The sequence below is a fragment of the Camelus bactrianus genome, chromosome 5, assembly GCF_048773025.1.
Source record: "Camelus bactrianus isolate YW-2024 breed Bactrian camel chromosome 5, ASM4877302v1, whole genome shotgun sequence".
In the NCBI taxonomy this organism is placed as follows: Eukaryota; Metazoa; Chordata; class Mammalia; order Artiodactyla; family Camelidae; genus Camelus; species Camelus bactrianus.
In genome coordinates, this window is record NC_133543.1 from 73864766 (window position 1) to 73892372 (window position 27607).

Sequence of the window (27607 nt, forward strand, 5' to 3'; positions counted from 1 at the left end):
CCATCATCGTTCTAGCCTTGCTCTTAGTGTCTTTCCACATAAAACACTTTTAGAAGAAGTAAAAACCACGTCATGGCCCTCAGTCTCCCAAGCCCTCAGAGACATGTAAAGCACACCCACCTCCGAAAGCTACGACTGTGTCTTAGACTTGTGGGAGGTTTCAGGCAGGCTGATAGCTTGCATTTCCACCTGTTCCCCTCCAGCTGTATTTGGCCGTGGACTCAAACTTTAGACAGGAGTGAAGCTTTGGCGATCAGAGCTCCGATAGCACTCCGAGGTCCCAACTGTTAACAGACAGCCTTAGAAAGTGAAATGGAGGCAAGTTACAGCCGATAACCTGAGCCTCAAGCCACAGCTCCTCTGTCTCCCTCTTGAACATGGTGTTGGTGGCCACGCTGGTTTTCTTTCTTCCCAGCCTGACCATTGATGAAATCCAGCCGTTTTCTCCTGACAATGCCACACTTGTGGAGCTGGCATTTTTATGTAAATAGCTGTTCGCTGATTCATTAAGCCCCACTGCCCCTGACATTTTCCTTTCTGACCCTTATCAGCCACACACCAGCCAAACATGAAGAAACAAAGACGACAAAGAAAGGCAATAAAAGGGTTACAACCAAGAAGTGTATTGTGACTGACCAACAAGGAAATTCGGAAATGGGTGACTGAACACCCAAGGATGCCCTGTCAGCTGGTCACAGTGACAACATTTGTTCAGAGGCTGACAAGTGCTTAGCACCATTTCAAGGTGTCACACAGAGATATACAGGAAATGACAGTCATAGAGGCCAGCAGAAGAGCACGTGCGGTGTAATGGACAGGACGCACAGTTCAACGCCGTATACCCGTATAAACATGCAAGCTAGTCCTTGCTTACCTCTCTACTTACTCTTTATTTCGCTCATAGCACCTGTCACAAGCTGCAGTATATAATTAATTTATTTCTTTTTGTTCTTGATACAGAGCTCCCCAGAGTTGAGATTTGCCTGGTATGCGATAGCATCCATTTCATTTATTTATAGCTACCATCCTCAATCTCACCCACTGGGACAGAAATTCCAAGAGGACAGGGACCAGGTCCACCTTATTTACCTTTGTAACCCCAGAGCTTAGCAAAATGTACCTTGGAGAGTCTCAAAAAAACTTTTTTGGGTAAATCAATAAAATATTACATAAATAAATAAAACCAGCAACAGCTACATGGACAGGTTATAACTTTATCTGCTGAAGGCTGCTACTCACTCAATAACACAAAATTAAGTGCGGACTTGGTGCCAAGGGCACAGGCAAAATTTTCGAAGAGTTTAGATGGGAAGAAAATTCTCTAGACCCTGGGGCGGCTGCCCTGAAACTGACCACAGGTATGTAAGTGAGAACAGCCAAGATGCACAGAGCTTCCTTGCTGACCTACAGATTTGTGAGCTGCTGACTGGTAAGCAGGTTTGATCTGTAGCACTACTGTAGCAATGACTAATATGATACTCTTTTAAAGTAATACAAATTAATTACCCAGCAAAAAAAAAAAAAAACATTAAAATACAAAGATGATTCCTCTTTATTGAAATAGGAAGTATTTCTAGTTAAATTATTTGGCTCCACCATAACCACAAACACCTTCCATGTGGTCCTGTCCACATCACTGGGGCTGAGCGGCCCTGGGGAGGATGCGCTTAGAGAAGAGAGATGAAGGACATTAGCAAGCTCAGCACCACAGCAGTAGACATCGCCTTTTCAGCGCTGTTTGAGTGCCAGTATTTCTCATATACGTCATCCAGGACTGAAAGCACAGCCTCCATGGCTTCCTCGCAGGTAGCCTGAATCTGAGCTTCTGGCAGAACAAAACCATAGGTACCATTGTCCCTCAGCTCAAACGTGTATGAGAAGGGGATCCTGATATCCCGGGCCCAGTCTCTTGAAGACCCTGATGTGGCATCTACAAATGCAAACATGGAGGCAGAGTTGGAAGCTGTCCTGTGAAAGATTTCTATTAGCCATTTCAGGGAATAGAGGTTCAACCTAACAAAGTAAATAAACTCTTTCATATTAAGATTTTGTGAGTAGGTGTCTTCTTCCTCTCCTTGATATCAAGCCCCTGTAGGGCAGGAATTACGTCTCGTTCAGCCTCTGTCTTCCTTTGCCCTCCCCACATTAGCTAGCATTTTGCCTGGCACATAGCAGAGGTTTTGTTGAAGTGTCTTAACTGAATCAAAGACAAGACTATCTAATATTGAAGGTAAAAGTGAACTGGCAGATAAAGGAACAAGAAGCAAAATGACCAATAGGAAAAATATTAGGAAAATATGACCTCGGTGGTCCTCCAGTGGGTAGAGGAAGCAGTAGTTGGGGATGGAAAAAGCAGTGCTCTCTCCTTTCAACTAAATCCTCTTTTTAAAAAAGATCCTCTCTCCAGGCCCCATCTGCTTTACTTTCTTAGCCTGATGGTCTTCTGGGAACTGAATCAACTGACCAAGGGTCCCTAGGGAACATCTTTCCTGTTAACTCCTGTGTCTCCTCACTGCCCGCTCTTTTTAACTGAAGCCAGAGGGAGTTCTGAGCCAGTGTATTAATTTTTGCGTTGTGCTCACACCTTATCCCTATTTTATCCTTGGTCGTTTTGATTTGTACAACTTTCTGTTGATCCAAGGAACTTTTCTATCCTGTCCACCCCACTCCCCAAAGCCCACTGACTTTTTTGTGCCTTAGATACTATTGAAGAGGGAAAAAAAAAGATACTTACATAAAATATCTGCACTCGATCCAACTCTATAATTGGTTCCATGCTTTGCTTTCAATGCATTTGCTGCCTTCTGTCCAACTTGGATCTGTAGGTGGGAAATGAAGAGACAGATATTTGGTGTTAAAAATAAATTCAACAATCCAGAGGGTTTGCTATTTTGTCCAAATCCATCCTCAGAGTTCCAAACCATCTTTCTAACTTCCCATTGAACATTTCTACCTGGGTAGCCTGCTGGTACTTCAGACTCAACACACTCAAGCCCAGTTTCATCATCTTCCCTACTAATAAGGCTGCTTTGATGTTCATAGTTCTGGCCTATCATGTGCCCCCAACATGTAAAATCCTATCATCTTTGACTCTTCTCTCAAATAGTTATCAAGATGCACTTCCAGTGTCATCACTTTATTTCAGTCTTATCACCTCTGAAATGGACTATTGTCATCTTCTAGTTTTCCATTCTCTTGCAAATCCTTAATCCCAATTGATCTCCCCTGCTTTCCAGGTGAGCTTTCATAGAGCAGAACAATGATCATGAACCTGCTGAAAAGCCTTCAGTAACTCGTAGTTGCCCACTGAATTAAATACAAACTTCTCAGTCTAGGATTTGAGATCCTCTACCATATGGACCTAATGCACCTTCCCAACATCATCTCTAGATTCCACCCTAGATTATAGTCAAGCTCAAGTTCTCCCACAGTTCCTCAGACATGCCCCTGTTCCTCAGCCTCTCTGCCTTTTTTCAGGATATTCCCTCTACCTGGGATGCCTTACCTCTCATAATGTTGAAATTCTACCCAACCTCAAGGGACCTCAAATGCCAACTACTCCATAGGCTTTTCTTGATCACCCCAACTGGATTCTCTCTCCCCACTTTTTTCTCCCACAGCCCTTTGTTCATACTTCTCTTATTACCCACCTCTTATTCTTCCTTAAAAGTATTTGATACTTCTCTCTCTTAGGCTCATAGAATAGAATTTCAGAGCATGAAATGACACACTTGGCCACACCTAGCACCATGTCACCTTACTACACTGGAAATCTCTCACAACTGGATGATTTCTAAGGTCTCAGCCTTGCTCTCTGCAGACCCTTTCCTGAGATCAGAGACACTAACTGAGGTCCAAGTGTACTGGCCATGCTCATTGGCCTTCGGATGAATGTCCTTGAGTACCTTTGACAGTCTAAGTATCCCCCAGCCTAGATTCCCTCATGCTACATTCTACCCACCTGATGGCACATCCCACTCCTTAGGTTCTATGTGAACACCACCAAAATCCCCTTGGCCACTCCTTGCCTGGACTGTGATCCACCATGGCTTTACCCCTTAGGGCAGCCTGCCTGCACTTACAGGTGCATCAGCTCCCCTGACGTCTGACTAGCGACAGGTCTAGTTTTAGATCCTGTCTCTCCTTTCCTGGTCCTGCACTGTCCAACTGAATCCTAAGATGTGACATGGTGGTGCCTGGGTCTCAGAGTGCAGACAGACATGGTGAAATTCAAAGGAAGAGTAGAAAAGGCAATAAGTGGTGATGAGATCACATGCGGCAGTGGTAGAACTCGGCACTTTCTGTGTGTGTGCTAAGATACAATGATAAATTGAACATGTTTGCAGGCTTCTTGCCTCGTCTCCACTCAGTACTAAGAATTTCACCTGCACTCTCTTCCTGAAAAGAGATTCCAAGTCTGCCTTAGTTCCTGGGCTTGTGTTGTCCAGAACTGAGATGATGGGTAGGAAGGGCTAAAGAAGAGGGAGGAATAAAGCTGGTTTTAATCATTTACACTAGACTCTCCACATGTATGAGAGCTGTTTGCAGAAAGAAGAGGAAATCATAAGGAGGAGAGGAGATTCAGAAAGGGGGATTTCTGGAGAGAGAAATTCTAGTAAGGAAGTAAGAATGAAGAGCGGAGTGAAAGGAGTCAGGGTAGCTGCTGTGTGTGAGTGAAATTAAAAGCATGAAGCCTGGAGAAAGAGTTGCTAAGATTTACCAGCTACACTCTTTTCTGAAGTCCTTCCAGAGTCTCTGGTAGAGATAGGAATTGTTTTAAACTATTTTTAATTCCCATGTGTTTCTGTGTTTCTTTGAATGAAACTCCATGCTAACTGGTCCATGTGGGGTCTTAACTTTTATTTGGGTTACGTAGAGTAGCTCCAGGCTACGTTTTCTATTCAAATGGTTTCTTCTATTTCTTGTTTTCTCCTTTCCTGTGGCTCACCCCAGACAATGACTCTTCCCACTGCCAGCCTTTACTTACTTTATCCTATATAGTTCCCTTTCCTCAAATCCTGGCTGTGGGGTAGGAGAGGGTCTTTCCAGTTTCCTCTTCTTTATTGACAAAAAGAACTTTTGTTTTTTTTTAATGATTCCACTAGGAATTACTATGGAGTCAGAAGTAGAGTCAGAATTACTAGGAGTCAGAAGTAGAACATATATGAGAAGAACACAGTTGTGATGCTTTGCTTATGGGTTTGGTCCTTTGTGAAAAGATGAAATGGAGATCCTGTAGATGCTGCCTTCTATCTCTAGGGGTGGAGCTCCTGATCATTCTTTTCTCTCCTTTTGACATTATACTGCAAGGCCACAGAGAGCCCATTCCTGTGCTATTCTTCTTCTCAGCCCAAAGGTACTGGCTAGACAAAAAAAAAAAAAAAAAAAAAAAATCCCTTCGCTAGTAGTACATAATTTACATTGCTAAAGACCTCATGCCAGCTTAGTAACTTCTTCACTGGGCGCAGAGAATTTCCTATAGACATATTCTCAAGGCAAGCATCAGAAAGATTGATTAAGGCCCTGGCATGTGTGTAGGAGGACGGCGCTTGGAATGGGATCCAGGGGCTGATATGGAAAGAGTTCAAATGGAAAGAATGGCAGCATTGAAACATTAGACTTCTTGTAGCTACTCGATTTCCAGAGCAGTTTAGAAAGAGGCTATATATAGTTATATTTCCCCTATTTAATGATTGCCAAGTTGTCTATCATGCAGTATAATATTTATCATGATTTCTACAAATTTTTGATTTTGTAAATATCTAGAGATTAATTACTAGTCTCTGGTGGTTGTAAATAGTACCAGAAATGGAAATCTCCTTGAACAGTTGGTGTGATGCTGTCTCTGTACACTCTATCAAAGCTCACCATTAAGAACCTGAAAACACTGCTAACTAGCTTCAATAAGTTTGACACATGGTGGCAAAATGTTCACAGTCTTTTTATGGCAGAGTCTTAGTGATGAATGTTATGCTAACTCTTCAGCACCTGAGAGTGTAAGAGAGACAGAATTGAAGCCATCTTTCTCAATTCTATTTACCAATCTCTACACATAGTACTGAAGGATTGCCAGTAATTCCCGTCTTAGAGTTCCACCTTCCAGGAGTGATGATGTCAGTGCCCCACCTCTAGCCTGTGGCCAGAAAGCTCTAACCTTCAGCCAGTCAGCAGCACAAGACCCCGTGACCTTTGAATACAAATCTTGCGAAATGACCACGTAGCCTCTGTTTTCCCATACCAAAAAAAAGGCATGAAATTCTCTAGAAAAATACTGGGGTATACAGGTCTCTTTTTTCTGCTGGTGGAAGGGCCAGTCCCATTAAAAGTTTATAATGGCCTGTCTTTGGTGATTCATTTGTGTTTGTCACAGAACCCTTTATGCAGAAAGTAGACACCTATGGCAAATACCACCAGGACCGGGAAATATGGAGGGCTCGATGCTTCTTGACTGAAATCTCTGTTTCTGCGGGTTTCTTTACTGAAGAAATAGACCTCCTGGGGCACAGAAAGGTGGAGGAAATAGGATGCAGTGGACTATGCATCCAAGTTGATGATGGCTCCCGTAATTTGCAAACCCTCCCTGAGTGGAGAGAGGCAGTGGTCAGATGAATGTGACCTCTGGAGTCTGAAGACATGTGTTCCAGCCCAGGCTCCCCCATTTACCATCTACAGGGGCTTTAGAAATATAATTAACTCAAGGTCTTAATTTCCCCATCTCCAAGGTGAGCTAATTATATCGTCATGAGGATCAGATGAGATAATGTCCATAAAATCCCTTAGTAATTTTTAAAGTTCTAGGTAAATGTTAGTGATTTCCACCACTTGCAAAATGATCATGAAGAACAAACGTCTATAGACAGTTGCAGGAAAGATATTGGGGCACTGCTGGGGAAGGGCTCCCTTCAGCAAAAATCTATAGCGGTTTTTCTTTTAGTGTACAGACCTGGGTTTTATGGGTCACCCTTCAGTGGGAGGGGATGAGACACAACAGAATCAATGGATCACCAGGCTTCTGTAATCTTAAGAGTAGAGCACGCTTAGCCCCCATCCAGTCCAATGTTTGTTAATAATGTCAAGTTTGTTCAAACAAAAAAATTTTTAAAAATATACAGGAAAAAACAAGTGTTGGGGAAAATATGGAAAAAATCAGAACTCTTGTTCACTATTGGAGGGAATGGAAAATGGTGTACTTGCTGTGGAAAAACATATGATGGCTTCTCAAAAAGTTGAAAATGGAATGACCATATGATCCAGCAACTCCACTTCTGGGTATATACTCCAAAGAATTGAAAGTAGGATCTCAAAGAGATATTTTTATACCTATGTTCATAGCTGCATTATTTGCAATAGGAAAAAGGTGGAAATAATTCAAATATCCATGATGGATGAGTAGATAAAGAAAATGTGGTATATACATGCAATGGAATAATATTTAGCCTTTAAAAGAAAAGGAAATTCTGCCACGTGGTACAACAGGGTTGAAGCTTGAGAACATGATGCCAAGTGAGATTAGCCAGTCACAAAAAGACAGATACTGTGTGATTCCACTTATATGAGGTACCTAGAGTAGCCAAACTCGTAGGGACAAAAAGTAGAATGTTGGTTGCCAGGGTCAAGGGGGATGCGAAACTGCTGTTTAAATGGGTAGAGATATTTTAATGATGCAAGATGAAAAAGTTTTAGATCCGTTGCACTTAATGTGACTATACTTAACACTCCTGAACTGTCCACTTAAAAATGGTTTAAGATAGTAAATTTTGTTATGTATGTTTTACCATAATTAGAAAAAATTTTTTTAAATTAAGAAAAGATGCAAAATATCACAATTCTAAATTTACCCTTTCTTTGACTTATGTCTCTTGCTCTCAGGTTCACAACAGGGCAAAGAGCCCAGTTTTTTTCAGCATTTCACTGCCCACCAGGGCTTGGGTAAACACAGCTTCAGAGAAGGGCCCGGATAAGACAAAGCAGACTTTCCCTGCTTTGAATTTCTCTAGCACTTCCCCTTGCAAATATTCCTAGGCAAATACTAGAGGCAGAGTTTAGAAGAAAATAAAGCATTGTGTTTAGCAGGGAAGAGAACAGATATTATTTAGCCATGTTATTTTAGAGATGCCATATTCCACTAACAGCTGGCAAGTTCTTTAAAGCACGGTTCAAAAGCTATAATTGCTGAACGGGAGCTTCAAGAGAATTTACAGAAATGAAAGCGCATTCCTGCAGATGATTAACATAATCATCTCATTTATATTACACACGAATACCTAAGATGTCTCCCAACTTGACACTTTCCGAAACAGGTAGTTAATTAACGTAGGTAAAGCAGCATTTAACCTGAAGCCTTCCCAGCAGGCATCTGGCAAGGTGTGAAAAGCAAGAGTAAGAAAATAAGAAAGAGCAGAGGGAACGAAAGCAGGGCTGGAGCCAAAATCCTAGAAATGGAAATCAGGAAAAGGAAGGCAGGGTCCTGCTGAGGCTTCTAAAGGCTTTGGCACTATGGTCTTACCAGTTCTTCGTGGTTACTTGGTTTATTTGTGGTGTAGCCATAAGGCAGGAGGATGAGCTGCCCATAAGAGTGCATGGTCAGGAAGCACACAATGTTCTCCTTCTTGCTCTCTATAAAGCTGGAAACAGCTTTTGTCTCTGGTTCAGACACAGGTCCTGTCCCACAGAATGTTAATTCTTGGCAGTTGTGAGATGCGCCGATACCTGAAATATAAAGGAAACCCCAAGGAAGGCATCACGAGCTCTGCTTAGCACTGACCGAGGCTAAGGGAAGGACCCATCCTTGCTCAGGGCATCTGTAGATGGAATCTAGGCTTGCCTCTGCTTGTCTAAGTTAGTCCTGGTTAAATAAGTCAACTTGGATAGTCATTCAAGGAGGAACTCAGAAAAGCAAGAAGGCTGACGTTCAGATTTAGAAACAAACTCCCAGAAAGGAAGATGAAAATGGAATGGCAATTTTACTAATCTTTCACTTAAACCTTTGGTGGGCCCTTAGGAACCAGCTCTCGGGTTCCAGGGTCAGACTTGGACATAGTCTCGTTGGTCTAATTCTCTCTCTTGTCTTACCGTCTTGAATCTCATGAGAGCTATTTTGCAAGGATGAAAAAAAAAAAAAGCTATTTTATAGTCTGTCATTCTCATCAATAATAAGGACCATCAACAGCACCTTTTACATGCTGGGCACTGAGCCCAGCCTCTCCAACATAGCATCTCACTGAATCTCCACCACAATCCAGTGATAAGATGGTATTACTCTGGGCCACATTTTAAAAATAAGACAAAACTAAGGCAAAGAGCTGAAGCCATTTTTCCAAGACCACACAGCTGCCAAGTATGAATGTTACATTTTGCCATCTGGTTGTTAACCAGACTGCTCACAACCATTCCCACCTCTATTTGCTTCCAATGCATTGGGCATGTTGAGATTCAGAAACATGAAAATGCCTTAAGGAGAAGAAAATGTTTGCCTTGTTTACTGCTGCACTCCTGCTGTAAAATAATCTGCAAGGGCGATTCTCTGATTTTTCTTTTCTTTATAACAATTCATATATTCAGGGGGGTAATTAGGTTTATTTATTTTTATTTATTTATAACAGAGGTGCTTGGGATTGAACCTAGGACCTTGTGCATGCTAAGCACACACTCTGCCACTGAGCTACAGCCTCCCCCTTAATAACTCATATATTTTAAAATGAAGTGATGGACTTCAAACATAGTCACACTGGTCTAGGTTTGCTTTGCCCTTTTTTAGCCAGCCTCACTTGGAGACAGTCCTGTATTTGAGTGTTGCTCTTTTTACTGCATAGATAATATCATCTCTTTAGAGGGAATAACACTGATCAGGAAGTCCAGAAAGCTGTACAAAATTAGATATTTATTTCAAAAGTTATATATATGAATTAGTACTAATTCTAGTAATTCACCTCTTTCCTGGTTTCTCTGTTCTATTTTGTTCTTGTTGTTATTTATCAATTCATCTACTAAGTGTGTACTTACTACACCAGGATGCATTGAAATTTCGATTGAGATCTGTCCCAAAACATGTGCCATTATTATGGGACGAACGGGATTTCCTCCAAAGCCGATCCTGCAATAGGAACACAGGGATGTTGCCATTCTAAGGTCTCACAGATCAGTGTTAGTGACAATGGGTGGTCCTCGCACATGAAAAACGTTTCCTAGGATGGTCTGGAAGAACTTGCCTCATCACTCCGAAGCCTGTACATGTAATTTTTAGTCTCACAGATGGGCTAGCGGCTCCCAATAACAGGAACATCTGTATGACCCAAAGCGTACTTACATGGAAACCATCCAATTGGAGGGGTAGTTTGGCCTTTCCCTCAAGACCAGTTCAGCAGTGTCTGGTGCATGTGATCTGCTTAATCAGGAAAAGCTTCTGAGAATTGTATTTTTAAGTCCAAGTGATAAAGGATGAAAGGGAAATAGCTGGGCAGATGGAAAGACGCTGTTCCAGGTGTATCAGAGATGGTCTCTGCACGTTTCTGGAAGCAGAAGACTGATGGGTGGAGATGAGGATGAAGACACGTTTTGCCAGACAAGCTGGGAGGGAAGGACTTGATTCACACATGGGCCAGAAAGGCTGTTGCAGAGAAAGGGGTCCTGCGAAGGGCCTCAGGGGGAGCCTGGGGGAGCAGGAGGAGTTAACACTCTTTAGGAACTGGGGTCTTACTTAAGAAGTGGTATGCTTTAGAAACATTGCAAAGAGGAGGTTGTCTCCTAAATAAAAAAGTTTATGAGATGTTTTCCCCATGGTGTGCATGATCACAATGAAAAATGAAGGTTGGGTTAGTATTTACAGATCATATGTGCCCCTCATGATTCTAGAACTGATTTAAGGCAGACAGAGGGTAGTGTAGAAATTTTATACCAACATAATCCTTATCAGGTGTCATGCAATCCAGGAATTTTAAGGAGATGGAGTTGGAGAAATGTTGTCTGGCTGGAAAACTGGGAATATGTCAAAAACAAACAAACAAAACACATGTTCTGGACTTTTAAAAAATGCCTTCAGCCTCTTCAATCCTAAACTGCACTTAGATTGTTGGCTGGAAAATGTTGATTTTCATCCCAAACAAGATTTCTTCCTTTCTATGGTCACAAAACATTTTTATAGCCGTGGTGACTGAAGTCAGAAAAATGAACCTAAGTCAAGATCTAGCTCGTGAACCCATCCCAGGACCAGACTCGATAAACTCACAGTTGTCCAAGTATAGATGTAACCATCTATGTTAAGAACTGGAAGAACATAGAAGTCCAGGTTCTTAAGGAGCCGTCTTATCCTTGAGTTGTCTTTATAGTTTTGCAGAATCTAGAAATTTAATACAGAAACATTTGCAATGATCCTGGGGAGAGGTCTTTTCTCTTTTAATTTTCTAATAATTTCAACTTAATTATAAGAGGTGACTGCACATCTAACCACCACCCTCCACCCTCCAACCTAGCCTCAATTGTCCTATTCATTACGGTGGTCGTTCTGAAACTTTAGCATGCATCGGAATCACCTGGAGGACTTGTTGAAATATGGACTGCCTGGCTACACTCCCCATCTCCATCCCCACCCCTAAGTCATTAGGTATGAGGCGGTAAGGTGGAAAACAAGAATTTGCATTTTTATCAGGTTCCCAGTTATGTTGATGCTGTTGGTCTAGGAATCACACTTTGAGAACTAACCCTTTGTGGGGTTCATTATGTTTGGGTTTCTGAAAAGACTATCACAAAAAGTCTCTGATATTAATTTTAAAGGTTCCTTATTCTCCCAAGGGCAAGATATAGGTAATATGCAAGAATTCACCGTACTGGGTATTTCCCATGTGTTAATCTCTTAATCCACACAACAGACGCTGAAGTGGTCATTTCATATACCTTTTGCAGGTGAAAAACTAGGGGTCCTAGTGTGAGAAATTTTGCACAAGACTATTAGAAAGAGTCAGCGCCAGGATTCAAACTCATCTCTGACTTCCAAGATGTATTTTCTTCCACATTTAAATATATTTACCTTCCAACAAAAATGATTTGCGGTGCACTGGAAAGAGATCAGAACATCTAACTCAATTTTCAGTGAAGCTACTTATTAATTCCATTTCCCTTGGGGTGAAGGGGTAGCTCAGTGGAGAGGTGCACTGTCAACATGTGGAAGAAGTATGCTGTCCAAATGGCCGAGTCATGACAGGTATTTTGTGGGGTGGTTAACCATTATGAGAAAGTTAAAGACACTTACTTCTTTCACAAACCACTGGCAAAAAGCAGGAGCAATCCATTCCCTGGCATGAATTCCACAGTCCATCCAAATAATCTTCTTGGGGTTATTGGATGGTTGGCTGATCTAAAGGGGACATTTGTGCTCCATTACCAAACAATTACTTATTATCACAAACCACTGTGCAAACTTAGCAGTTTTTTGTTTTTTTTTTAATTTCCCTAGAGGTACCTGCCTTCTTCCCTTTCCTTTAGAGAATCCTCCACTCCCGGCTAACCCATTCTTCTTTCTCCTCTCCCCATTTATCATTCTTGTACATCAGGTCAGCCACCAGGTCAGTGGGGTAGGTAGGAATGAACCTGGAAATTATAGATTCTCTTTGGTGGAGAAAAAGCTGTGAACATGCCCATGTTAGTAATAGTCACATCTGTTTTGGGTTTGTGAATGGCCAGGACTCATACTGTTCACTGAATACTACTGGGAACTGGGCTGCTGAAGGCTCTCCCTCTATATCTGTGAGAAACTTGCACATTGGAATAAATATGGGGCTGGAGTCATCATATTCAAGAACTTTTTCCTTTTATCCTCACCCATTTTCAAAGTTTGCTGGCATAATTCCTGATCCACCTTTTACCTTAACTCTCTCCTATAATTACCCCTTTTATGAGTATATGTACATGATCATATGTTTATCTTTATTGCCTCCTTATTATGTACCAGCTCTATTCTTTAAAGTATGTCCTGAGCAAAGGATGTTTAAATGCCTTTTCGGCTGACTCAGCTCAGCGTGTGATGGCCTATCTAAACTCAGGTAAGTAAGTGGCCCACACTTAACATATTAACCAATTACTCAACTCCTGGGTAAATTCTATTTCAAGCCAATAGATATTTTTGTAGTTGTAGGTAACTGTCAAATTTGTGAGTGTGTTTGTCAGTTAACTCATCTATGGAAAGTATTAAGAGGACAGCAAACAAAGGCATGCCAGTTCTTGATGCCGAAGTGCTTAAGTGCTTTGGTGGTGGTTCTTGAAGCACAGTTGTGGGCCAGCAGGACCAGCATCACCTGGAACTGGGAAGTGCACTGTGGCTGGAAAACTTGAGTGGGCATCAGGGTCACTTGGAGGAGGGCCTGTTAAAACCCAGATTGCTGGGCCCACCCCCAGAGTGTCTGATTCGGTGGATCTGTAGTCGGCCTCGAGAATGTGCATGTCTATCAAGTTCCCAGGTGATGCTGATGCTGCTGGTGCAAGGAGCACCCTTTGAAAACCAAAGGTTAGGTGCAGTGCTTGTCATTCCTGCCTGCTCATTAGGATCACCCAGGGAGCTCTCAAAGCGTGCCTGGGCCCCATCCTGGAGCAATTATCTCAGAATCTCTGTGGATGGGGCCCAGGCATGAGTATTACTTGAAAGCAGCCAGAATTGAACTATCACTGGTCCAAAACTGAGAGACCGGCCCTGTGGAAAGTGGTTATTCAGCCTCAAACACTTCATCATGTCACACGCAGAAGGGGCAGAGAGCCTGGAGCTTGGGTTAGCCCTCTGACTCTGCTACAATCCGGCTGTGCGATCTCGTACAAGTCCTTTCACTCCTCTGGGTCTTTGTTCCCTCATAAAAATGAAGGAACCAAAAATGAAGGTTGTCTATGATTTCCAAACATTTTTATGGAGGAAAAAAAGTTTTAAAAAAGAACAATTTTCTAAAAACTCAAAATACACATAAAAAGGGAACTGGCTTTGGTGGAAGCATGAGTGGGGATTTCCCCTATAGGCAGGACCCCTCTCCCACTCTGTCGAGGCACGGAGACACCCAGGCCCTGACAGAGCACAGGCTGGAAACCACTCAGCCAGAACGTCTAAAGTCCTCTCCAGCCACCAGCCACGATTTTAAGCTCCCCAGTCTTAGTGGGGATGAGAGAGGCCCAGCATGAAGAAAGCTAAGGAAAAAATTCTTACCTCGGGGCCTTTATTTTTAAATCCTACCCACATGGTCTCACCCAACCGTTCCAAATTCTCTTTACTCCCTCCAGAACAAGACTCCATGCAAATGAATAAGGTGTAAGCGTTTACAAGTTTTGAATTTTTAAAACCCACTTTGAGGTGGAAAAGTCAAAGTCTTTCTGCCCTGCTTCTTTTAACCTTGTCCATATTTCTCACTCGAGCCTCGATCGTCAACACGTAGCCTTGGATGGGGCAGGAGAGACCCCTGAAATTCCCAGCCTCTCACTCACCTTCAGACAATACATGGGCCGGCTCTCGTAGGTCATTCCTAGGAAATGCTGTGTCACCACTTCTGTGTACTTCTCCCTTATCTGACTCATCCACTGATAGATCTGAAACAGCCAGGGAGAAGCGAGGTTATCAGTAAGAAGACTGTTTGCTTGCCCCTAATTAAGATAACTGCTTCTTACATCAAGACACTGAACTCTGAACTCTTTGCTCTTCATTTCAACAGCTGTGCACTAAACAAACTAGAAGACTAAACCAACGAATTATGATCACCCCCGACCCACCATGTTCTTTAAAGATTTACTCTGCCATCTAGTCTTAGGACATCCTGTTGAACTTTACAAGTAAATGATTGAGAATAATCAATTGCAACAATCCACTATAACACTTCTGAAACATTGTACAATAATGGCCACCAGACTTCCAGATTTCCCGGTGGCACTCAGTCATGCCAGAAGTTTCAGGTCAAGTCTATTTTGTGGGACCTTCTTTAGTCTTTATGACTCCCCAAAATATCTTTAGCTAATGTCCATGGATCCAAAATGAGAGAAGACCTGGGTATGCCCTTCACCAACATGCCAGCAGAAGTTTCTTAATCAAGCCAAGTCAATCACTTTATTTCAGCTGAATACAACTGAATAGATGTTGATTTAATTACAAGTCCTAATGCCGTGCTTACAAAGGAAGGGTCTTAGACTTCTGCCTGTAAGTCAGTAATTTGGGGTTCTAGAAGAGAGAATGAAATAAAGAATTCACAAAGGTAAGACATATTAAGCTAGTTATCAGCATGGGATAGGATACCTCCCACACTCAATTTTGGTATAGTTAAAACACCTGAATGATGAGTTATGGCACATATAATAATTTGGCGTAACAAATATTCTATTTGAAAATTCTTGTGTCTCAACTGAAATTCATCTTAGCATGGAATATCTACAGATAAAAGGCATTATTATAACAGTAAGAGGACTAACAAATCATCACATGAGTATTGTGTGTGCTTCTGTGTTGGGCTGGGTCAGACGCAGGTGCCTTAAATCTCTGGAGAGACACAAACTGCAGCAGCAATTGTTCATGCTTAACCAGTAGTAGTGCAGTTTTTTTCACTCTTACAACAAAGCTGCAAGATAGGCATCGCTACTCCCATTTCACATATGAGGAAGTTGAGGAACGAAGAGGTTAAATGTCTTGGTCAAGGTCACAGAGCAAGTGGCCAAGCCAGGTGTGACTCATCTCTGATACCAAAGCATACACTTCCCGTGGGTCTTACTGGACTTTGTTCAAAAATCTAAGAAACTTTGGGATGATTGTTATAGAAGAAAATGTAAATTCTTTCTTGTACTCTTTGAAAAAAATTCTGGAAAACATTAATATATTCCTCAATATGGAGGAAATAAATGGTAAAGCCGGGTTGGAGGACAACTTGTACATTTATATCAAACACGTATATTCACATACCCTTTAACCTCATAATTCTATTTTTGGAAATTTATACTTCAAAAGAAATTTATACTTCACAATATCACACACACTGCATATATTCATATGTACATTTTACCATATCCAGTTTCAGAAACCACTGAACTTAGCAGCAATACAAATATTTCTTTGGGAAAAAAAAAGTTTTCCCCTCTTGAGAGCAGCTGCCCGTGTTTCTTGCATCCTACTGGAAATAATGCCACACTTTGGGGCTAAATATGATTCAATCAGAAGTTTTCTCCACCTTCCATCCCACATCTATATACACATTGGCCCTGCCCTGCTTAAACCAGCTAAAGACTTGATGAACAAGAGTAAAGGTTCATTCTGATCCCCGTTTACACTATCAAAACTGGTTCGGGTGTTCTTTTCTTCCTTTTTCTTTTTGTTGTTGATTTGCCTTTTTATTTCATATCGCCAGGATTTGCATATTTAGTGGTGGTGGTCAGGGAGTAACGGTTGGGAATTCCTTGACCTTAGTGCACAGACAAATATCAGTTTCACATCCTGAGGCTCTCTAGTCCATGGATATTAGCAGTGAACTATCCCTCACTCATCCTAAAGTAGGTTGTGACCACCACCAACACCCCCATTTTGTGTCTTTGCTTACCTCCTCCATGGGGTGGTATCTGTTATAGGAATATGTCTCCAGGCTCCTCCATGGACTCACTATCTCATCCACAACTTCTTGTCTGTGTTGTGCCAGGGATCTGCAAAGGGAAAAAAGTCAGACAAAACACAGTGAAGAGACCAGGATATCATGAGGGTTATCCTAGTCCTTGATGAAAAAAGATAGTTGGAAAAGATACAAGAAAGCAAAATGCACAGCATTTTGAGGACAAAAGTCAGTAATAAAGTCTTGCCTCTGTGACTTACTAACTGCGAGAACTTAGGTACCACTGAGTCCTTCTGGGCCACAGTTTCCTCATCTGCAGGATGAGAAGAGCCATTCTAACCTTGCCGGGAGGCTGGGATAATTCAGCAAGATGCTGTAAATAAAAACACTTAAAATTTATAGAAGAGAGAATAGCTAAGATTTACTGAACTGAAACTTACTATGAGACACTCACTGGTTTAAGCAATTTAATTCTCATTTACTTCTCTCGAAAACTCCAAGATAAGGTACTCATTATCGCCATTTCAGCAATGAAGAAACTGCATCACAGGGAAATTGTTATTGGGATTTAAACCCTGACAGCCTGACTGAAAAGCCTGAAATATTAACCACAATACTGCATATAATTCTAAGAATTTTTATGCAACAGTTCTTTATAAATAAACTTTATTTTTTAGGTATGTCTTAGGTTCACAACAAAATTAGATGAAAAATACTGAGAGTTCCCTATACCTGCTGTTCCCCTACACACACAACCTCCCCCACTATCGAAATCCCACAGCAGAGCGGAACATTTGTTGTAAACAAGGCACCTACATTGACACATTATTATTTCCCAAAGCCCACAGTTTACATGAGGGCTCACTCTTGGTATTGCACATTCTATGGATTTGGGCAAATGTATAATGACATGTATCCACCATTACAGTATCACACAGAACAGTTTCACTGCCCTAAAAATCCTCTGTGATCTGACCATTCATCTTTTCCTCCAGCCTAACCCCTGGCAACCGCTGATCTTTCCATTATTTTGACTTTCACAGAATGTCACACGGTTGGAATCATACAGTATGCAGTCTTTCCAGATTGGCTTCTTTCACTTAGTAATATGCATTTAGCTTTCCTCCATGTCTTTCTATGGCTTGATAGCTCATTTCAAACTACCACACTTTATCTGCTCACATCAAGATGTCAAAGAGGACATCTTGGTTGCTTCCAAGTTTTTGGCAATTATGAATAAAGCTGCTATAAACACCTGTGTGCAAGGTTTTGTGGGCATAAATTTTCAATTCATTTGGGTAAATACCAAGGAGCATGATTGTTGGATCATATGGCAAGAGTATGTTTAATTTTGTAAGAAACTACCAAACTGTCTTCCAAAGTGACGGTGCCATTTTGCATTCCCTCTAGCAATGTTTCATGTGTTTACTTGCCATCTGTATATCTTCTTCAGTGAGGTTTCTGTTCAGGTCCTTTGTCCATTTCTCATTGTTGAGTTTTAAGAGTTCCTTGTACATTTTGGATAATGGTCCTTTATCAGATGTGTTTTTGCAAATATTTTTTCTCACTTTGTGGCTTGTCTTCTCCTTCTCTTGACATTGTCTTTTAAGGGGAGAAGTTTTTAATTTTAATAAAGTATAGGTTATCAATTATTTATTTCAGAGATCATGCCTTTGGTGGTATATTTAAAAAGTCATCACTATACCCAAGATTATCTAGGTTTTCTCCTATGTTACCTTCTAGGAGTTTTATAGTTTTGCATTTTATATTTAGGTAATCCACTTTGAGTTAAGTTTTGTGATGAATGGAAGGTGTGTCTAGGTCACTTTTTTGCATATGGATGTCTAGTTGTTCCAGCATCATTTGTTGAAAAGACTTTTGCGCTATTGTATTGTCTTTACTCCTTTGTCAAAGATCAGTTGATTGTATTTTTGTGGGTCTACTTCTGAGCTCTCAATTCTGTTCCATTGATTTATCAGTCTATTCTTTCATTGATACACACTGTCTTGATTACAGTGTTAATTAGGCAGATTTATAATAAGTATTGAAGTTTAGGAGTATCAGTTCTTCAACTTTGTTCCTCTACTTCTACTTGGCTACTCTGCATCTTTTGCTATTCCTTATAAATTTTTTTTTTGATATCTACAAAATAACTTGCTGGAAATTTCACTGGGATTGCATTGAATCTATAGATTAAGTTGGGAAGAACTGACATCTTGACAATATTGAGTCTTCCTATCCATGAACATGGAACATTTCTCCACCTATTATTCTACTTTGATAGCTCTCATTAGAGTTATGTAGCTTGCCTCACATAGATCTTGTACATACTTTGTTAGGTTTATACCTAAGTGTTTCATTTTGAGGGGTGATAATTTAAATGATAATTTTTTAAAAATTTAAATTCTATTTGTTCATTGCTAGTATACAGAAAAATGATTGACTTCTGTGCATTAACTTTATATCCTGAAACCTTGCTATAATTGCTTATTAATTACAGGTGGGTTTTTTTGTCAGTTCTTTCAGCTATTCTACATAGATGTCATCTGCAAAGACAGTTTTATTTCTTCCTTTCCAATATGCATACTATTCATTTCCATTATTTGTTTTATGGAATTGACTAGGACCTCCAGGGCAATCTTCAAAAGCAGTGATGAGTGTGGAAGTCCTTGCCTTGTTCCTGGTCTTAGCAGGAAAGCTTCTAGTTTCTTACCATTGAATATAATGTTAGTTGTAGATTTTTTTCTAGCTATTTTTTATGAAGTTGAGGAAATTCCCCTCTAAGTCTAATTTACTGAGAGTTTTTATCATGGATGGGTTTTGTCAAAATTTTTTTCATCTATTGATATGATTGTGTACATTTTCATTTTTAGACTATTGATGTAATGGATTACATTAATTGATTAACCAATGTTAAACAAACCTTGCATATCTGGGATAAATCTCAGCTGGAGGATGTGGTGTATAATTCTTTTATATATATATATTTTTGGACTCAATTTGCTAACATTTTGTTGTGGATTTTTACATCCATGTTCATGAGAGATACTGGTCTGGTTTTTTTTTTTTTTTTTTTTTTTTGGTTTTTTTGTTTTGTTTTGTTTTGTTTTGTCATAATGTCTTCGCCTAGTTTTGGTATCTGGATAATACTGGCCTCATAAATGAATTAAAAAGTATTCTCTCTGCTTCTAGCTTCTGTAAGAGATTATAGAGAATTGGTACAGCTTTTTCCTTAAATGTTTCATAGAATTTTCACCAGTGAACCAATCTGGGCCTGGTGCTTTCTGTTTTGGAAGGTTATTATTATTGATTCAATTTCTAAAATAGATACAGGCCTATTCAGATTATACATTTATGGTTGATATTTTAACAAACAGTTTACTAAAACTATTGAATGCCTCTCCTTTATGCCACATATTGTGCCAGCAAAATCGTGCACATTATTTAATTTATTCTTATTGCAACCCTGGGAAATGTCATCTTCAAATAAGAAAACTGAAGCAAGAGAAACTAAGTAACTTGCAGTCACAAAGCTAGTAAGTTACACAGCTAGTACTCTTATTTCTAAGCCACACAAATGTTTGATGAATGTTTTAGTTCCCTAACTAAAAGGCTTTATTTAAGTAAAAAAGAAAAAAAGCTTATATTTTCACTATGAAAATATACTAATTGATCATTCATTTACCCCATAAATATGTATGGAGTGGTTACTAGGTTAATAGCCCTGGGATGTGAGATTTTGGAGAAACTGGGGTGTGAACTTTTGGACAGTGACCCCGCATTGCAAGGGAAAGTATTAGAGATCTAATCAGCTAATGTTTTAATGACTTTTATTAATTTTCTCACATTTTTTCCTCTGAGCATTCTGGTATTATATTTACTCTTTCCCTAAGCCTTCACTTTTCAGTCTGTAAATTAAATAATACTACTTTCCCATAAGATTCTTATGAGGATTAAATAAATTAATCCATGTTTAAAAATGAGCAAATTTTGGACACTTAGTTAATACTTAATAAATGTTAAAACATAGTAGTAGTTCAAAAAAAAAAGCAAAGGAAGAAACCTATTTTGCTGCGATAATATTGAAAATAAAAATTATATGGAGAATAATTTAGCCATCTAACTGGTATTATATTCAAACAATACCAAACTACAAAATATTTTCAATAGAATTAATTAAAACTCAAATTCCATTCACATCTACAAAACTTCAGAAATCAGATTGACTAAATTTTAATTTTTTAATCTGGTTCATTTAGCACCATGTACCACAATCACTTACTGTCATAGAAATCCATTCATTTCTCTACACAATTCCATGACCTTAATTGTTACTAACATTAATAATAACAATCTGAATTTAGCAGAAGCTCTTTATCTTCAAAGTTGTAAGTGTTTTATTGTTAAATACATTTTACCTTCTTCAGTTTGTCCAAATGAAAATCTCATGTGATACAACTGCCTAAGTAATTAGTTAAAACAATGAAATGAATTTTGGAAGGTGATTACAAGAAATGAATGTTAGTAAAATTGTGATAATTGAGGAGCAATATGTTTCTCTGTATGGTGTTGAAAGTTTGGTAATCCACATGTTCTCACCTCAGTAATGAATGTTTGTGGTATCCGTGATGCATGTAACGTGTTCAGAACACGGAATATCACGCTGAGGGAACTATGTAAATTACATGTCGATTGGGTAGAACTCGCTTTATGTAATATAGGGATTCATTTCTAATGTTTATCATTTATTTGATTTTTTTAATAAACCAGAGTGCTTCAGAATGAGCAATTGTAATATAGAAATATATACAGGTGTAAGCAATATGTTGAGGTTGATTGGTTCACAAAACATATTATTATTTTTATAAAGAAAATACATATACCCCTTGGTGTGTTTAAAATTTTTTAAAATTCAATTTGCAAGTACATTTTCAGGAGCACATTTCATGTCCTTATCAAATAATCAGCAAATATATATATTTTATAGTAACACTCATTAACCCTTATAGGGCACTGTGTTCTAGGCATCAGTCAAAGCATTTATATTATTATCTTATTTAATTCACCAAACAACCCAATAGGTGGGTACTCTTAGTACTCTATGCCAAAGTGATAATAGATAATAGTAACAGAAACATATATGTCTTCCTCACAGAGCTTAAAATCTACTTAAGAGAATGAGACATCAATACATGAAAAGCAAAATAACTTAACCATTAAATAATGAAACATGAGGTGTGATAAGCTAGAGTCTGATAACCAGCTCAATGGTGCATTAAGCATATTGAGAACAGGAGAGGGAGAATTCCAAACTGAAGCATAGCCAGTAATAATAACCAACATTTTATGAGCAGTTATGCATGTCAGCACTGTTCTAAGACACATATATATCATCCTAACAACAGCCTTTAAGGTAAATACTGTTATCTGAGGGGTTTTTTTCCTGAAGATTTTGTTACAGAAGCTAAATTATACTTTTATTATACCCTAGCAAATAAGCATAAAATATTTATTAGCCTATTTTAAAAAATTGTCTGTCTATCTCTGATTTGGACTACAAAGAGAGCAAAATATGTCTCAGCATTAAAAAGTCATCGGGAGATAGTTTCAGTACTTTTTCAGAATGGAGAGAGGAAAGGGACTGAAGCAAATGAGAAGGATATTTTTTCAGTCTTTCCTTCTTTCTCATTCCTTGCACTGGCTGTCCTGCCAGGACATGAGCTCAGATCATTGGAGATTCTTTCACAGTGTTGGGAGGGGATGGTGGTTGTCCAGAGAGATGCTATTCCTTCCTTCATGTAGTTCACATAGTTCAGGTCATTCTTTATCACATTTATCTACTCAGTGGGTAGGACAGAGCGTACACTTAAAAAACAGTCCTGGTAGCTGCGAGTTCCTGTTTCAGTTGGGCTGATATTCCCAGGCAATGTACAATATGGAAGGGAATGAATGATAGGTAACTGGACACCATCAAGCATCAACATTTGGCTTTCTCCCAGCTAATGTCTGCAAAATGTGTGACTCTGGTGTCCCCTAAGCCCCGAATTGAATGACTGGGTCCATATAACATGCAAAAAAAAGTCAACCATAAGGGAACTGAGTGAAAACTCCTGATATTAAAAGTGCTTATCATTTTAACATGAAATTAAACAATACTTAAGCCTCAGAACCTCAAATACTTAGTCCAAGAAATGTTTAAACTATATACTTAGAAAAGGCAATTCCCAGTTTCTAGGCATTTCCTTGGGTGATGCATAATACATGTAGAGAGGGAAATAAAAAGCTGGCTAATCCCTCAAATCACCACCAAGTCTCATCTCACCAATCAAATGAAAAGATTATTGTACTTTGTGTATTTTTTAATAGGAATTCATAAAATGTTTAACAGAGAAAATGATCCTTTGGGGGTACATTATTAATAAATACTGCAGATCAACGATTGTCTGATGAAATTTTGGCTAGAATGTAAAAAGAGGCAAAAAAAAACTAATGAATATTGAGGCAGATTTTGTATTTTAAATACTTAGGAAACAGTTACATGAATATTTCATGATAGTAATGTATTTTCAAAGTTTTTTTCCCCTTCTTACAAAATTAACATATGCATATAAGTGGAAAATTTAGGAAGCATGGAGAGGAGAAAATTAGAAAAGAGAAGGAAGGAATAGTCCTCCATAATCCCACCTCCCTGAGTTAACCACTGTTGAAATTTTGGCATATTTCCTTTCAGTCTTTTATCTGTGCATGTTTTTTTATAAACACAGTGAAAATTATATCTATATATAATTTTGTATTCACTCCTTTTTATTATATATTCTACCAGAGACATTCTCAAACCAATAAAAACTCTTTATAAACATTATTTTTAATGACTGCACAATATTTGACAGAAAGTGTATATTTACATAGTATCATGTATTTAAAGATTGTCATCTATGCTGGATATTAAAGCTGTCTCCCTTTTCATTTTTTTTTTTTGCCATTGTAAATAATTCTGGAGTTAATGACTTTTTGCATCAATCTTTTTGCTCATTTCTGATTATTTCCTTGAGCTACATTTTAGGAATGGGATTAGTAGGTCAAAGAGGATGAACATTTTCAAGGCATTTGATTCATAGTGCTAAATCCCAAATGATTCTACAGATTTATACTTTTATTGGGAGTATGCTATATATATATGACAGACCACCTCCCTAAATGATCAAGAGAAAGATTGCAAAGCTTGTCATCTTTGTTAATTGTACATCTTCTGGACTGCCACTACGTCACACAGAATAAATGAAAAGTATCAATAATGGCAGCTAACCTATATTTCGAGTTCATAAGAGCCATATAAAAGTGGACATTATTTATATCAGTAAATAATAATGAAAATAAAACAATCAATAAGGACCAGGACTAGCAGATATGAAATATTTTCCTCAAGCAATGACCGCTGGAAGGCATCTTGTCTGAGTCTCATCTTCTGAGCCAAATCACTTCCGTAATTTAACCTGGGCTTGGCAATCATTTTTTAAAATAAAAGTTTTATGTATTGTCTTTGTAAAATACTTGCAAAACAAAGAATAGTTGAGGGGAAGGAAAAACAATTACCAACCAAAGATAATGATGTCCATTTGGGTACATATTTATTCTTTTATTTTTCTAAGTATTTTATTACATTTTGTATTCTGCATCTTTCCTTTAGCATAAAATATGCCTTCTCCCATGCTATCAAAATTTTTCATAATTATTCTTCTAATGGATAAATAATATTCCATTGTCATATGTCATGTATCAACATTTACATAACCTAATATGGGACATTTAGATTGTTTCCAAATATTATAATTTTTAATATAATCTTTATCTTATAAATAAAGCTGCATCTCAGTGCATACAATTCTTTCCATAGTTTGTTTTCTCAGTATAAATTTCCAGAAGCAGGCATACTAAGCCAAAGCATGTGTAATTTTAAGGCTTGTGATATTTTTAAGCAAGTTGATTTTTTTCAGTCAAAGCCCTATGACATGTGTAAATCTTTTTCTCTGATTTACATATGAGGAATCTTAGAAATGAAGCTAAATGCAGTTTCTATATGAAACCAAGTAAACTGATGGAAAATATGAGATGGCAATGTCCGAACAGGTTTAGGCATCACGTAGATCCTGGATACTCTTTAGATATCCGAAATCAGACTGTCTATGAAGCTAAGGGGCAGGTTGAGGCCAGATGGTTAGTCTGGGGCAAAAATTGGAGTGGATTTCTATGTTCCGTGAGAGCAAGTTTGTTGCAAGATGCATTTAACCATGAAACAAAAGAGGAAATGCAATTTATAATCACACATACCTGATGAAATATACCAAATGTGCAGAATAACAAGCTATGTATGAATGAAGGAAAATATACTTTATATGGAAACTGCACACACACACAAAATGTTTAATGTATGTTACCTATTCAAAGAAGTTATTCATGACGAATAGGGAGAGAACACAAAAATGGGCAAATGGCATGAATGAGCAATTTATAAACCAATGAAATGAATAATAAACCAAAAAAGTACTTAACCTTATAAGAAACCAACAAAATGCAAAGTAAGTCAGCTGTTGGTATTTTTCACTTGTCAACTTGGCAAATACTTAAAAAGAGCTTTCGTACACTGATGCTGACGTGTAAACTGATGCAACTTTTCTAAAGGATAATTTGAATTTTCCTCAGCTTCTAACCCAGTAATTCATCTTCTTATAACTTATATTAGGGAAATAAAGATTTGCAAAAAATTGTTATGTAGCTGGATGATTATCACAGCATTATTTGTATAAGTAACAAAGTAGAAATCAACTCTGCCTTATAGGGTAGCAATGATGAAATATTATTAGTGATTGCATTATGTTTTAAGTAAATTAAGCATGTCCTAGGAAAATTTTTACAATACAACTTAACTGAAAAATTCTGGCATTAGTACTGTATACATAACTAACTATCTATCCAAAAATAAAAACACTAACAGTAATTTTCTCTTGGTGAAATTATTTGGTAGTGTTAAACATTTTAAACATTTTCTCAGTAATTAGAATAATGTGACTTACCAATTGAGAAACTATGTAAATGAAGGATATATAATTTTCACTACAATTTTCTTTTTTAATTACAAAACATGACATAGCTATTGCTATTTATCATACATTGTGGTAGGAAATCTTTGTTAGATATTTATTCATTTATTTACAGATTATTAAAGTAATGTTCAGTGATAAAACTTCAGTGATTATTATTTTCATCTCATGGTGTGTATGGGTGAGAAGATAGGAGAATCCAGATGCACTGATCTTGAAAAAAGTTTTCCATTTAGACAATCTAAATCATAACAGTCAGCCCCTCCTCCCATTTCACACTTACCTATCATATCCCAGCCCTCCAGGAACCAGCATCCCCAAGATATAAAAGGTTCCAAGCAGAGGCTTCATTTTTCTGCCAAGAGAGCTAAAAAATCCTGTGCTTCTCCTGCAGGTCAGTGGACCAAGTATCTCTGAGAAAGCATAAGGGCACAGGCTCCCACAATCAAGATAAGATAATTCAGTTAGTGTGTGTCTCAGCAGAAATAATATGCAAGCAATTGTTTCATTAACTCCCATCATGTCTTCAAAAGCACTTTTTAAAAAATAGTGGAAAACACAGCCATTTGATTTTTTTTTTTTTTTTTTTTTTTTTTTCCTCTAAAACCAACTTTACACAAGCTCTTGGCCCCACCAGATCCAGAAAGTAATGCAAAGTCATCAGTTCTAGGAATCCCTATCACCTATAGTCAAGAGCCGATCACTCCTGCTTTCTCTTCCACACAGGTCACTGGGTACACTAGGCAGTGTGTCTTTTGCTCTGGTCATGATGGGTGTGGTTATTACTCAGGATCTCCACTCCTCTTTGCAATATAAGGCTTTATTTGGGGTCAAATGTCTTCTCTTGTTCTGATGGACAACATTACCAGCTTCTTAAACAATCTCAAGTATCTCTATACCCGAGCAGTGAAAATATGTTAAATCCTTTCCCAAGTGGATTTTCCCACACATTCCTCCCACAGAAAGGACTCCATCAGACACTACCTCCGCCCCTATGTTTTCAGACGAACCCAAGATATGCCTTGAATCTCAAACGGTGACCAGTAAAATAGACTCAAGTTAAGATCACTGTTAAAAGTTTAATTGAGCAAGGCAAAATTTAGTGCAGAGAAGTAGAGGATTTAAACAGAATTCTTAGCATTTGGGGGTCTAGTCTAAATCCTTTGCCCTGTATGATCATTTATGTATTCATTTATTCTACAAAAATGTCATGAGTACTCACTATATACCAGGCACTAGTGCAAAGATGAATATATAAAAGATGCATGAGGTAGAGTCTCTGCATTCATGGAACTCACACTAGAGCTGAGAGAACAATAAACAAGTTTATAAACAGATAATAAAGTTGTAAGTAAAAGGAATCAAATTAAGGAGAGATATGGGCCAAGAATATATGGAGCTAGAGAAGCCATTCCTGACTGATTCAAGACAATTTTTGAGTTAAGTTCTAAATAATGTGGCTCATGCAAAGTCTGTAGGAAAATTGTTCTAAGTAAAGTGGACTGCATGTGTAGGGGGTCTCAGAGAAGAAATGAACTTGGCCTGACTTAGGAACTGGAAGAAAAACCAGTTTAAGTAAAGTGGAAGCAAGAGAGAGTGATGGAAAATGAGGTCAGAGAAATAGGTAAGGGCCAGGTCTTGTAGAAACCATAAGCCAGAGTAGGACTTTGGATTTTATTCTAAGAAATTATTTAAAAGGTTCTGTTTTGATATTTTAAAAGGTTACTCAGGCTGCTGCTTAGAGAGTAGACAAAAGAGGGACAAGAATGAAGACAGAAAGACCAGCTGGGAGGATACACAGCATTCCAGGGGAGAGGTGATGGGGCCTCAGTCTAGCCAGTCATGGTGACTCAGTGAGCCATGGTCACGCTGGGAATTTATTTTAGAAACAGACCTCACAAATTTGCTTGTGGAATGAATATGAAGTATGAGAGAATCAGGGACCTCAACAACAACTCTTAGATT

The 27607-nt window shown here is 38.6% G+C and overlaps 1 protein-coding gene across 1 annotated transcript; it reads right to left on the reverse strand.

Moving 5' to 3' along the window:
- Positions 1-1477: 1477 nt before the first annotated feature.
- CPO (carboxypeptidase O) lies at positions 1478-26035 on the reverse strand. The gene is made up of 9 exons (XM_010960104.3): positions 25926-26035; positions 16539-16638; positions 14452-14553; positions 12245-12349; positions 11225-11335; positions 10003-10093; positions 8507-8709; positions 2735-2819; positions 1478-1930 (listed from the first exon to the last, which is right to left on the reverse strand). The coding sequence occupies exons 1-9, from the start codon at positions 25991-25993 to the stop codon at positions 1668-1670; spliced, it is 1128 nt and encodes a 375-aa protein (XP_010958406.2). The 5' UTR covers positions 25994-26035; the 3' UTR covers positions 1478-1667.
- Between the last annotated feature and the right edge of the window lie 1572 nt (positions 26036-27607).

Bases quoted from the DNA above. Each gene is read 5' to 3' on its own strand.
- CPO (XM_010960104.3), bottom strand. From the start codon at position 25,993: ATGAAGCCTCTGCTTGGAACCTTTTATATCTTGGGGATGCTGGTTCCT. The intron at 14,554-16,538 runs GTAAGCAAAGAC...TGGCTGTTTCAG, and splicing joins GATACCACCCCATGGAGGAG to ATCTATCAGTGGATGAGTCA. The intron at 10,094-11,224 runs GTGAGTTTATCG...TTCCTATTGCAG, and splicing joins ACATCTATACTTGGACAACT to GATCGGCTTTGGAGGAAATC.